Source organism: Poecilia formosa, unplaced genomic scaffold (assembly GCF_000485575.1).
Source record: "Poecilia formosa unplaced genomic scaffold, Poecilia_formosa-5.1.2 Scaffold224, whole genome shotgun sequence".
NCBI lineage: Eukaryota > Metazoa > Chordata > Actinopteri > Cyprinodontiformes > Poeciliidae > Poecilia > Poecilia formosa.
Genome location: NW_006800163.1, coordinates 263,907 through 276,540, shown reverse-complemented (window position 1 = coordinate 276,540; position 12,634 = coordinate 263,907). Strand labels below are relative to the sequence as shown.

Sequence of the window (12,634 nt, the reverse complement as noted above, 5' to 3'; positions counted from 1 at the left end):
AACATTTAATGACCTAATGTCCTTTAATGACCTACAGGTCATTCTTTACAGATGACCTAAAAGTTTTCACTTGGAGTTTGACTCATAATTTATGTTCTATAAGGAATAAATATGATCATCTCTGGTGAACTTAAACCTTCTATCTCCAGTATGAGTATATTAATGGGAACCAGACAGCGACACAAAAGATGACCAGTAGATTGAATTCTCAAACAGAAAATAAATGACTTAATGTTAGAACCAGGACAAACCATGGATATTTTTGATTAAAGAATTGCATGGATTTTAACACAGTGAAATTTTTGACACAATTAATTTTTTTTTTACCTACAAAGGTTCTGACCTTTGTATTTGCGTGTTTCTGGTATGCCCATAAATCTGACGCACAATCAACATTTACAAACAATAGCATTGATGACAAAGTTGCTTCTCCCACTGAGAGCTAATTCTCTGTAAAACTGTGTTCAAGTTTTGCTAAAAGCAGTAAGACTAGCAGCAAATCTATTCAAGACTAAAATAGCATCTCAATGCTAAACATGTAGCAGCAGCAATGCTAATGCTAACACACATAGTTCACATTTGTAAGACGTTCTATGAATGATCAGGAGTTCCTGAAACACTTGAACACTGAATGGGTATAGCAACACTTTGCACCATTCTGATGCTTAAATAACCTAAATAAAAGATTAAAAACATTAAATATCTTTGCTGTTGAGCTCATGTGTCTATTTAATAATTTAGCAAAAAAAAGGGACATTGAATTAGAAATGTTGATTATTTTGATAATAAATAGTTTGATTAAATGTGATTAATTGTGATTAATTAATTATTTACAGACCCTGCAATTTCAGTGGAGTCCCACCACTACTTAAACTGGAGATACAAGACTTTTACCTGACAGTGTCTATATTTATCATGGAAGGAAACAGGACACAGTAAAACTGACCTGTAAAGGCACTTAAGTACAGGTTAAATTCCCATTTCCATCAATGCATCCATCCATTTTCTATACCTATGAGAAAATTAGAGTTCACTTTGGACAGGTCGTAAGTCCAACACCAAGCAACCTAGAAACTCAAAAGATAGACAAAAAAAAACATGCACACACTCACACTTAATGGCAACTCAGAGGCTAGTAAACAAAACCTGTATGTTTTTGGGCGGAGGGAGAAAACTCCAGAACCTCAAGCCAACCAGTAGATGCACAGGTAGAATATGCTCACTCTAAGCAGAAAGAGCTGTTAGCACTTCATTTTCTGTACAGGCAGAGGCAAGATTTGGGCGATTTCCTGCCCTTAGTCTTTCCTCAGCAAACACAACAAAGTGTTAACTCTGCAGATTCCATCTTGTTCTGCAGCTGTTCTTACACTGTGTGTGTGTGTGTGTGTGTGTGTGTGTGTGTGCGTGTGTGTGTGTGCATGTGTGTGTGTGTGTGTGTGTCTCCTATTTTTAGCTATCGGGGTACAGATGTCCTTGGATTGGCTGGAAAAAAGGTTCTGGGCCATTGCCAAACAGGTGAATGCAGGACAANTCTGTACAGGCAGAGGCAAGATTTGGGCGATTTCCTGCCCTTAGTCTTTCCTCAGCAAACACAACAAAGTGTTAACTCTGCAGATTCCTAATTGCTCCGCAGCTGTTCTTACACTGTGTGTGTGTGCATGTCTGTGTGTGTGTGTGCGTGCGTGTGCGCGCGCGCGTGTGTATGTGTGTTTGTGTCTCCTATTTTTAGCTATCGGGGTACAGATGTCCTTGGATTGGCTGGAAAAAAGGTTCTGGGCCATTGCCAAACAGGTGAATGCAGGACAAAAACACTCATGAACACTTTGTGGGATGTTTGATAAATTGAATGATGCTGACTGTTAGTTGTTTCTTTTCTTTTTTAAGCACCTTCCATTGCTCGTATTAATATTTATTAGGGGTGCATCGATAAATTGGCCAGCCAATAAATCAGCCTTGATTTCCTTAATTTTGGGGGATTGATGATCGGCTGATACTTACATATGAAGCCAATCTTATCCATTGATCTTATTTACCTCAGCAAAGGTCTAAAATCAACCACTGTTCTCTTCTGCTCTGTTGTGAAAGGTTTGACTGACACACTGACCTACCAGGTCATGTCCAAATGTTCCCACTGTTATCAACTCAATGAATTTATTGCTAGATCTAGCGACATTTCAGACTGAAAAATCAGTACCAGCCATAATTGGAATCGGCAGGATAAGCCTTTTAAAGATCGGTAATTGGCCAGAAAACTGCAATCGATGCACTCCTAATTGACACCTCACACTACCATTGAATCGTCCTTATTTTATTGTGTTTCTTGGTGCATCATCCTCAATCTTTCAAAGAAAAAGTTAAACATTGAGATTGTTATTCTGTAAACATGAAAAACATCATCATACAGACTGCTTGTTGCACAATGCAGAACTAAACATATCTGTGCTTAGTGACACAACAAAGACTCTTTTCCACAATGTTGTTATTAACATTTCCAAAAATCACTTTTTAATTTCTGATGCTTAGATTCAGTAAAAATAAAAAAAATAAAAAATAAATAAAAATGCAAGCTAAAGACAGTTTTTTCAAGCTGCTGTTTTGGTTGCTAAGTACATATTCTGTAATAAATATATGTACTCAACGAAACTGAAACTCAAAGTCTAAATATCTGGTGAGCGACAGTAGCCAGACCTCTACATGTTTTACTTTTATTTTCTTGTTGGTTTATTTGCTTTGTGTTTTGCTATTCACTGATCAATACTGTTTGGGCAACAAAAATGGAAAATGGAAGCCAATCATGGAACAAGATATTAAATTATATTTGATCTTGGTGCCTTAAGATAATATGAAATAGAATATACAATCATAATGTAGATTATTTTTTTATTATTAGTGAAGACATTCCTAAATGAACCATAACCAGACCTATGCAAATATGAAGGTGAGAGAAAGCAGTAGTGAAAACAAGGCCATCAGTGATTTGCTCTGTTGAGGCACCAGCCACCGCAAAACCACTTCATCTCTAACTAAACCTAAATCCCTCTGTTAGACATGCATTATTCTTCTTCATTGTTCCTGTCTGTAGCAGACAACATGCTGACAATATGTATTTATGGTGACATAAGATTGTGTCAAGATAGATCACTGTTAGATATGTTTTACCTGCTTGTGTTTTGGTCTCACTGTAGGCATGTGGACCAGGTTTCAGTGGAATGCTTGTTTTGAGTAACAAGAAATGTTTGGAACCATTAGCTTGACTGGCTTCTGGTTTGCAGTGTTGTTGTTCATCAACCTCCAAACTGAAACTTTTAATATTTATTTATTTTTTTATTTCAAATAATTTAATTTCATTGTCACTCATTCTGCCCATGCCGTGGATCCTGACCAAGTGATTTTCTTTTTTCAAGTTATATTCAACATCAAAATGCCCAGATTCTCAAAACATGAAGATAATCAAGTTTTGTCTTTTGTAAATCAAGTCAACAGAAAATACTTTTTTTTTCCTCTCTCCCTCAAATTATTCCCTCCAAGTCATAAATATAGGACTGACTGCTGTGTGGAGCGTGATAATCTTGAAATGATTTAAATCTTTAGCTTTGTCTTCATCACTTTTCTTTGTGTGTGTTTCTTCTAGCCCAGTGACACAGATGTAAGTAAACAGGTTCTATTATTATTATTATTTTTACTACGCTCATCAAGTTCCAGTGACCTTCATTCTTTTGTTTTCAGTGCTCAAATGTTGAGGGGGTGTGTCCTCTGAGCTGTGAAAGTGATGTAAGTACATGACTTTACCTTTTTATATGATGCTCTTCACAAACGTTCTTCCCTTTGATTTTAATAACAAATAACTACAGGCATTAGTTTTGCTCATATTTTATCAGGACCTGAGTTGCTACCTAGTCGACAACAATGGCTTCATTCTGCTGTCCAAAGAGAGGAATGACGTAAGTTTCACCGGCAATTCTGCTCTTGTTGTAACTCTGATGTAACTTTAAGAAAATACCACAGTTGTGCAATAAAAGATAAGTTATATTTTATTTACAATTAAACCATGAAAGCAGCAAAAAAAGAAGAAAGATCTAGTGCCTATCTGCATGGAATCCTTAATTCTACAGTCATAAAATCAAGATTAATCTTATATATAAATGTGGTCATAATGGAGTTAAAACACTATGATGTTCTTCTTTAATAAAACCTTGATTTTAGAGACTTTATTAGCCTTAGTTATTTATTTCACTTTAGATGAAGACATCTTGTCTCATGTAGTAATTTAAAGACAACCGCTTTGTGTTTGTTAAAATAGTCTGAGAGAGAAGCACAACAAAATGGCAGCACAACCACAGACAATGAGATGTTTACTCTGATTCATTGAGTAACTAATTCAATAAATCACTCAAAGAAAACCAATATCTCATTTGAATCTATATAAGAACTTCTTTACACTCATCAAATTTCATCAATTTCATTTTAAGCACCTAAACACTAACATCAGTTTTGATTATTTTCAAACAAAGTTCCAAAACACCAATCACTTTTATGCTGGACACTTTTGGAAAGCTGTAATTACATCAAAACCCAATTGTAATCAGAAATTGGATTTCTTGATCTCTGGAAGTAGAGATTAAGAAGCCTCTGTTCCCAGATGTTTCTTAATCTAAAGCTTTGGAAGCAAATATAAAATCACACATGGTTCTTTGTGCAATATTGACAAATTACTGTCATCAATATGTTTTTTGTTTGTTTGTTTTTTTTCTCAGTAGGTATTTCAAAGTGTCTTAGTATCTTTCTCATTTGGAATGTCACTGACCGCGCCAACAAATAGAAGCCCAACGAGATATGACAAAACATTAAAGTAACATAATGATTATTATAAATATTGTAATTTTCCAAGTAAGTGGGAACGGCATCAATGTGGATCTGTTATATCTACGTAGTTACTGCCGTTCAGATGATTTCTCAAAGCAATTATCTAAACAACAAACAGTTTTTTGAATATTTTTGAGAATTTTGGAATGAATGTTAATTCTTCCAATAAAAAGAAACATGCTGATAAAAATGTTACATTTTACCAAACTCTCCCACTGGTTTAAGTAGTTTCTGGTTTAAACTAACATAAGAATAAAGTCAGAAAATGCATCAGTTTCATCTGCAATGCTCAGTAGTCCAGTATTGTATTTCAAAGATCTGCATTAAGCAAAAGCTACATATTGATGAAATACTTTTTAAAGATATTTTTTGCTCATGGTGGTGAGCAAAGTGTTTTTGAAATTAATTATTATTTTTGAACCAATAGTTTCAGGCTACTTGGAATCCCAAAGATGCATCTTTTGTTATTCAGATTTAGTGTCAGAGTTGTGGAACTCATCTTCATCTCTGTTATTTTGGATGAAAAGGGATTTCAGGGTTTTGTGACTCTTTGGATCATTTTATGGTCTTATCAAAAACATCTGGATGGTTCATGGGATTTAAAGGCAGATTAGGATTTAACCCACGTGTTTATGCTGCATTAAGGAGATTACAGCAGCTGTTGCACCTGCAAGCATCATCTGACCTTGGTAGAGCGTTAAAGAGAGGTGCCAGTTTGCAGAAGGTCTGATGGTTTTTATCCATGCAGGGAAAATTCATCCAACCTGCTGATCAAAAAACTGTAAAATGTTGTGTCTGTCAGATGAGACTGAGCAGGTATAGAAACTACTGGACTGATAGTAAAATTATGCAGTGTATATACACACACAGCTGCTTGGGGCTATCATAAAGGACAGGTGTATTTGCTAGTTATCATCACTTTTGGTCTTTCAGGATTTAATTAGAATCTGCAAATTGTGCATTTCTTTTATGCACCAAACAGCACAGCTTGTTTTTAGACTTATTAAATTATGTCAGTAGGCTTTTTAAGTGGCTGATTAGGGCAGGATTTGTAAAATCTTAAGTTCCACAGGAGTTTGTGTAGAAGTGTGATATACTCAAGACAGAAACGGATTAGGAATCTGATGTCCACATTACGGCTGCCTGTGAGATTTGGATTAATGGCTAAGAGTCATAGCACGAGAATTAATCCTAAACCCGCCAAGTTGCTATAAATACACTTATTCACCACATTCACACACATCCGGCAGGTTGGCTGTACATTATAAAACAGATAAATTATTCTATTTAAACCTTTTTTTTTTTATCAAAAAGGTTTAATTGGTAAGGTTTAGACTTACAAAATGGTGTTCAAATGTAGAAAATACAACTACCCAGAAATAGTCTGATCTAAAGTGACCTACAGAAGAAGCTCATTTTTCATTTTCATGTTGACTGTATTCCCAGTGGCGTTACTAAGCAGATATGACAAAGTGCTGCTTTGACGTGTTTGCTGAGCTCTGAGTTTTGCAGGCAGGTGTGGAAACACTAAGAATCTACCAAACGCTACACCACCGTTGCGTAAAGGTTAGGCCTATAGAATATTGCTGGGTACGACAAAGACTTTTACAGAAGAGAAATGACATCACTACTAATAAGAATAAACAAGAGCAGAGAAAATTGTAGGAAACATGGTGACCCAGCAAAAATCAAAAAAGCACAAAAATGTTAACTATTGTGTCCAAATACCTGTGATTCATCCTCTAGAAACTGGAAAACTGAAGAAATTAAATATTCTTCTATATAAAAATAGATTAGACAAGTTTAATCTGAAATGTCTTTTCAGAGAAGTAACATCAACATTCATATGGTGTTTAAAATTTCCTCCTTGAACCGTTAATGACAATTCTAATTGTTTATGAATGCTATAGCTTGTTGCTGAATGAACAGGGAAAAGGATCAACATGATTAGCAGAGCTTTTAGCTTCTTCTGTTAGCATTACCACAGCATTTAGCTTACCATTAGTACTGAGATAACATACATGACGTAACACATTTCTAAGGACTGTTTGTGTTGCCTGTGCTAGGGGCGCGGTATAGGGGGAAAAAGTGTTGGCAATTCTAGGGACTCTGACCAACAGGGGGCCCTCCACAATTTATTTCTTTATTTATTGTTCATAGAAATTAAAAAATTGGTTGTCCAATACTTACACGTGAAGCCTATCTTATTGCCTAATCTTATCTTCGTCAGCAAAGGTTCATAAATCAGTCTCTGTCTTTTTCTGCTCTGCAGTGAGAGGTTTGACTGGCAAATTGACCCACCAGGTCAGGTCTGCACATTTGCAGTTAACAATATTCACCCCACTGTTGCCAACTCAGTGATTTTCTTGCTATATTTAGCGACATTTCAGACAAAAAAAATTGGTATCAGCCAAAATCAAATCGACAGGTCAGGCTTTTTAAAGATTGGTAACCAGGGATCGGCCAGAAAACTGCAATCGGTGCAGCCCTACACACATATTCATGACATCCTTTGGTTAAATAAATTTCTCTTAAGCGTTACTCCAATAGCTAAAAAATGTATTTTTATCAGGTGAGTCTTTTTTCAACTTAGAAGTTGATGTAAAAATAATGTTTGTTTTAGCCACAAAATGATTATGCTCAGCAGCAAATAACATATCCCCAACTACAGCATAGAGTAGCTCATCGATGTAGCAGCTATGTAGCCTGACGTAAAAACATTTTGCTAGACAATGTCAAACATTGAGAAGTTTTAATTATTGTTATCAAACGTTATCAAACACAGCGTTTTGAAGCCAAAAATACCTCAGAAATATACAGAGCCAACCATGAGAATCAACTCATTTGAAGTTTAAACTCACTTTCATACAAACACATAGGCCCTAGCATAAATGTTTGGCTGTTTAACTGGACTGGTCAAGCTAATTTTCTGTTAGCAGCTTTACAAATCTTTTACATTTGCATTACATTACATTACCAAGGCACATTAAAACAAACCTTTATCTTGACTTTTTTCTATTTTCTCTTTCTTTTCTCTCTCCCTGAAGGATAAGTCCTTTGTTGAGACATTGTTTTGCTAACTTCACTTCTGACCGGAACTTTGAACGTTTGGATGCTCTGCTCATTGCAGGGCAGCTCATGTTAACGGTGAAGCGTGCAGTACCTACCGCAGCCACCAGGGGGCCCCCCGAGAGCATGTTTTTTTTCTTTTTATTGATAAAATAATAACTTCTTCATACATTATCAAATATATATTATTGTAAAAACAAATAACTTCACAGTGAAATTGTGTGTTTTCGATATTATAATGACAGAAATTATTACAAAAAAAATAAATAAATCAGCTCCACTGAGGGGGCCCCTTAGTGGCTTTGGTGCCCTAAGCGGCTGCTTAGTTTGCTTATACCTTGGGTCGGTCCTGGTTATAACCCACATCCCTCCTGACCTGTTCTCTCCTTACTGAAATTAAAGCTGCAGTATGTAACTTTTATAAAAATATATTTTTTTCATATATTTGTTAAAACTGTTGTGACAGTATGGTATGAGAGATAATCTGTGAAAAATCTATTTCCTCTGCTTTTTCCCAGTACTCTCTAAAAACAACCAGTCAGTGGCAGGAGAGTTTTAATGCTGTCAATTAATCTCACGTGGCTCATCCTTCCTCCCCCTTGCTTTGTGGTATTCTGTAGCTAGCATAGCCTGTTGTAAATGCTTAGTCTAGTTAGCATAGCTACCAGTGATGGCAGATAAACGATTTTCCTGTAACAATAAGTTGTTTCTCCACCATTAGCACATTTAGCAGTGAGTGAATGAAGTTGATTGACAGCGCTAAGAGCGTCCTACTGGTTCTGATTGGTTGTTTTGGTCAGAACAGTGCATTACTTTAGCTAGCAATAGTAGATCAGGAAGGAGGTGGAGGAGATTGATTGTTTTCACAGATTATCTGTCTCATAACAAACTGCTACGACATCGTGACAGCTTTAACAAATATGGAGAAAACATATTTTTTATTAAAGTTACATACTGCAGCTTGAATAAAATGCAACCTCATAGCATTTTTTGAGAAGTCTGGATTGTTTTATATGTATTTTGCGTGTTGCCTATGACTGTTGCTCGGGTGGAGACATTTCAGTAATCTAAAACTAATAGAAAAAATTTAAGCAACCTACTTGTACTGTATGCAGACTGTATGCATACTAAATTTTACTCGTGCATGTAAAATTCAAGAACAGTAAATATTGTACTAGTTTTCAGTATTGGACCCAAAGAAAGCAAGGCAGTTGCAAGTCTTTGAAATAGTGACGCTTTTGATGGGTCAGATAGACTCAAGAAATTATAACAGCAGCTGCATGAGGGGGGGCCCAATTTAATTTTTTGTCGGGGGCCCAAGATTCCTGGCAGCACTTCTGGTCTGTGCATAAACTGAGTCTGGATTCAGAACTTGTGTTTCGTTGCCCATGTACTGAGTTTCAGTGATCTTGTTAAATGATCTGGTTGCCTGGCCTGGCCTGGGGGGGACACACTGTTTCATTGTGATGTGCAGAAGCGTATATAGAAAGGCTCTGGTGTGACACAATTTATGGGCGAACAATTTATAGGTGTATTTTTCTCTGTCTCTCATGAAGAGTTTGCAAAACATTAAAGGGCTGATCAGTCGTTGGCTTCATCTGTTGATTTGATCTGGGGATCAGGAGGTAGGAGTTCATCCTGTGACCGGTGGTTTGCCGGTTCTAACTCCCACACTGTCTTTCTCGGCTGTTGTCACCCGCCTTGTCTTCTGGTGGTGGTCAGAGGGTCTGGTGGCCGGCGATGGCGCATGGCAGTCTCTCTTCTGTCTGTCTGAACTTGGGCAGCTGTGGCTATGTTGTGGCACACCACAATCAGGGTGTGAATATGTGTAAATGTAGTGTAAACTGCTTTGGGGTCCTCTGGATTTGAAAAAGCGCAATACAGATAAAGGCCATTTACAATTAATCGGTGCTTCATAAGTAGAAATCAGCAGTGATTAATCCAGCTAGACCCGGCGGAGCAGAGCATGCTGTCGTCCTAGAAGCAAACTGTTTGGATGACCAAATGGTGTACAGTCCAATAAAGAATCTGAAATCTCTGTGCAATATATGCCCTGTTGGGTCATTTAACCTGACCAGAGTTTAAGGAAACGCATATAAAGGGTTCATGTAACTTCATAAGGTTGTCTGTATTGCTCCATCCAAACTCCTTACACTTTTTCCAGTTTCCAGAGTAAGGAAAGTAATGAGACAGACCTAGTGTTTTGGAGGTGCACGACATTGGCTAAGACAGTTTTGTTTTGTGTTACTCTTTGTAGGGTTCCCTGTGGGACCATTTCTTTTTGGTGGGGGGTGTGACAACTCCTGTCTCTCCCGGGGTTAATGTTTGTTCTTTTATTCCTCAAGTGAAGTGGGTGTGGCAGCTGACTGGGATCACCCAGCTACTAACTCCACCACAGACTGCTCATACTCTCCCCATAGCAAGCAGTCTGCTGTTACGTTTTGGCATGAGCTGAGTCATGACAATTGCCTAATAATTATGCATGATGACAGTGATATTCAGATATTCTCCTAAGAAAGCCAAAACCTCATGTTTGCTTTCTTAGACATTGATGTTTGAAGTATATAAACATTTTGGATTAACTGAGAGCCCTGTAATTGATTGATCCTCAAATTAAGGCTTGCATAACTGTGTGCAGATTGTAGAATCAATTTGGAATGTATGCAACTGACGAGTGTGTGTGTGTGTGTGTGTGTGTGTGTGTGTGTGTGTGTGTGTGTGTGTGTGTGTGTGTGTGTGTGTGTGTGTAGGTGTGTGTGCGCGTGTGTGCGGGTGTGTGATTCAATCTGTATGACTTGAATGCTGTGAAAAAATGCATTGTGAATTGGCGCTATATGCTATAAATAAACTGAATTGGTTTGTGTGGATGGTTGTTTGTCATATTTGTCTCTGTGTTGCCGTCTGATCACTGGAAATTTGTACATCGCCTCTTACCCAGTGACCGCTAGAGATATGCATCCCTGTGCAGATGAGCGGATGTAAACAATGGTTGGTTATTTATGTAAACAGGAAGGTCACCTGAAGTCAGAACTCCTAATTTAAGATTACCTTTACAGTGTTATAGCTTGGGCTACACTTGTAAAAGCACAGGGTGACTTTTATAAGAATTTTACAACAGGAAATGGTGGCATTAAGCAGTCTAATGTTGTCAAACTTCTAATATACAAAAAATGATCTCTCCTTCATCCCAAGGGTATTCCATTGTTTATCACAAGCATAGTCTCACTTGTGTTATTATGCTCTGACTTGTATTTTTTAACATTGCGACAGAATTCTGACAGAAACCAATCAGAAGAGTAGTTCATTGTGACTACATGAAGCACCTGTTTGCTAGATGTTAACATTCATTTAAATAGAACTGTGCTATATGTCTATGTTATGGGAGTATAATAAAACACAATGTTCTTTCCAGGTTGGTCGTTTCTTTGGGGAGGTGGACGGGTCGGTCATGGCTTCACTCATCAAAATGGGAATGTTTAAAAAGTAGGACTTCATCAGACACCCTTCAGCTGAGCCGTTCTGTCTGCTGCCAACCTAAACACAATCTGGATGTTTATTTGCAGAGTGTCTCTGTTTGACTACCAGGCTATGTGCAAGAACAGTCACCATCATGCCAGCAGTGCTCGACCTTTGCTTAGTGTAAGTCTCTCAGCACACTGAGCAACTTTTGATATAATATAACAGAGTTTTGACAGCATAGATCAGAAAGAATCACAGGAAATCATTTATTAGAATTATTATTAATGTGTTTAATTCAATATTTTTTTTTCCTTTGAAATCTTGCAAATACCTTCCTCCTGTTTAGCCGTTCTACATGATTTTGGCTTTGATGAGATGGCTCTTCTCCAACGCTTTGATGTAAGTATCTGTATCTGTAATGGAGGATCTGTGATTATTGTGGATCTGATTTCCATTATTCAAACATTGGTACCAAAGAAAGTTTCAACTGTTGGTACCAACAGTTTCAGCAGAGAAGTAAATTAGACTAGGCTGGTCCCAATCCAGCATTTTAATGTTTTCATTCAGTGTTTCCTTGGTAAATCAAACTACACAGCAAATTCAGAAGTGTCAGATTTCCAGTGCAAGTGTTGTATGTTAAAAATACAGTGTTAATTCAACAACATGGGTGTTAGTGAGTGTAAGATTCCCTAACACTCACTAAAGAGTTCCAAAGAGTTAAACAAAAAGCAATCCAGTCCAGTGTGGATTTCTAAATTAACACCAACAGTCTACATCAACACTCAGTCTGGTGTTGATTTAGAAATCAACACTCAGTCTGGTGTTGATTTAGAAATCAACATCAGACAGTTCCTCCCACAATTGTAAAATATCTGCGACATCACATCAGGGAGGGAGCAACAGATAGAGTAGGGGTTGCAGCAGGATCCCCAGCCTGGACCTACAGGGGGGGCCACATGGGAGGTAAAACATGCCTTCAGAGATCAAAATTTTCTTTAAAAAAAAAAAAATCTGATGAGAACTGTAAAGGAGGGCCTTCCCCTGTTGAGAACTGTGTACAATACCACAGTAGGTTATATAGTAGGGTTCCCCATTGTTGACTCATGGTTGTTAAAAACCTTACCAGACTGATTTTAGTGACATAGTGGGTGTAAAATATTTAATAAAATGTTGTGCCACATGACTGGCTTTATTTTCACTCTTATATTTAACTTTATGACACACAAAACTACAAATGAATCGT

The 12,634-nt window shown here is 37.2% G+C and overlaps 1 protein-coding gene across 4 annotated transcripts in view; it reads left to right on the top strand.

The window, feature by feature from the left end:
- Positions 1-12,634, top strand: part of LOC103149375 (voltage-dependent calcium channel subunit alpha-2/delta-4-like) — a 63,723-nt gene that overhangs the window by 43,487 nt on the left and 7,602 nt on the right. For all 4 annotated transcript variants that reach the window (XM_016679875.1, XM_016679876.1, XM_007568489.2 and 1 more), the window contains 7 exons: positions 1,454-1,515; positions 3,632-3,646; positions 3,727-3,771; positions 3,879-3,941; positions 11,345-11,415; positions 11,496-11,571; positions 11,738-11,790. In XM_016679875.1, coding sequence (XP_016535361.1) covers positions 1,454-1,515; positions 3,632-3,646; positions 3,727-3,771; positions 3,879-3,941; positions 11,345-11,415; positions 11,496-11,571; positions 11,738-11,790 — 385 coding nt within the window. The remainder of the gene's footprint in view (positions 1-1,453; positions 1,516-3,631; positions 3,647-3,726; positions 3,772-3,878; positions 3,942-11,344; positions 11,416-11,495; positions 11,572-11,737; positions 11,791-12,634) is intronic.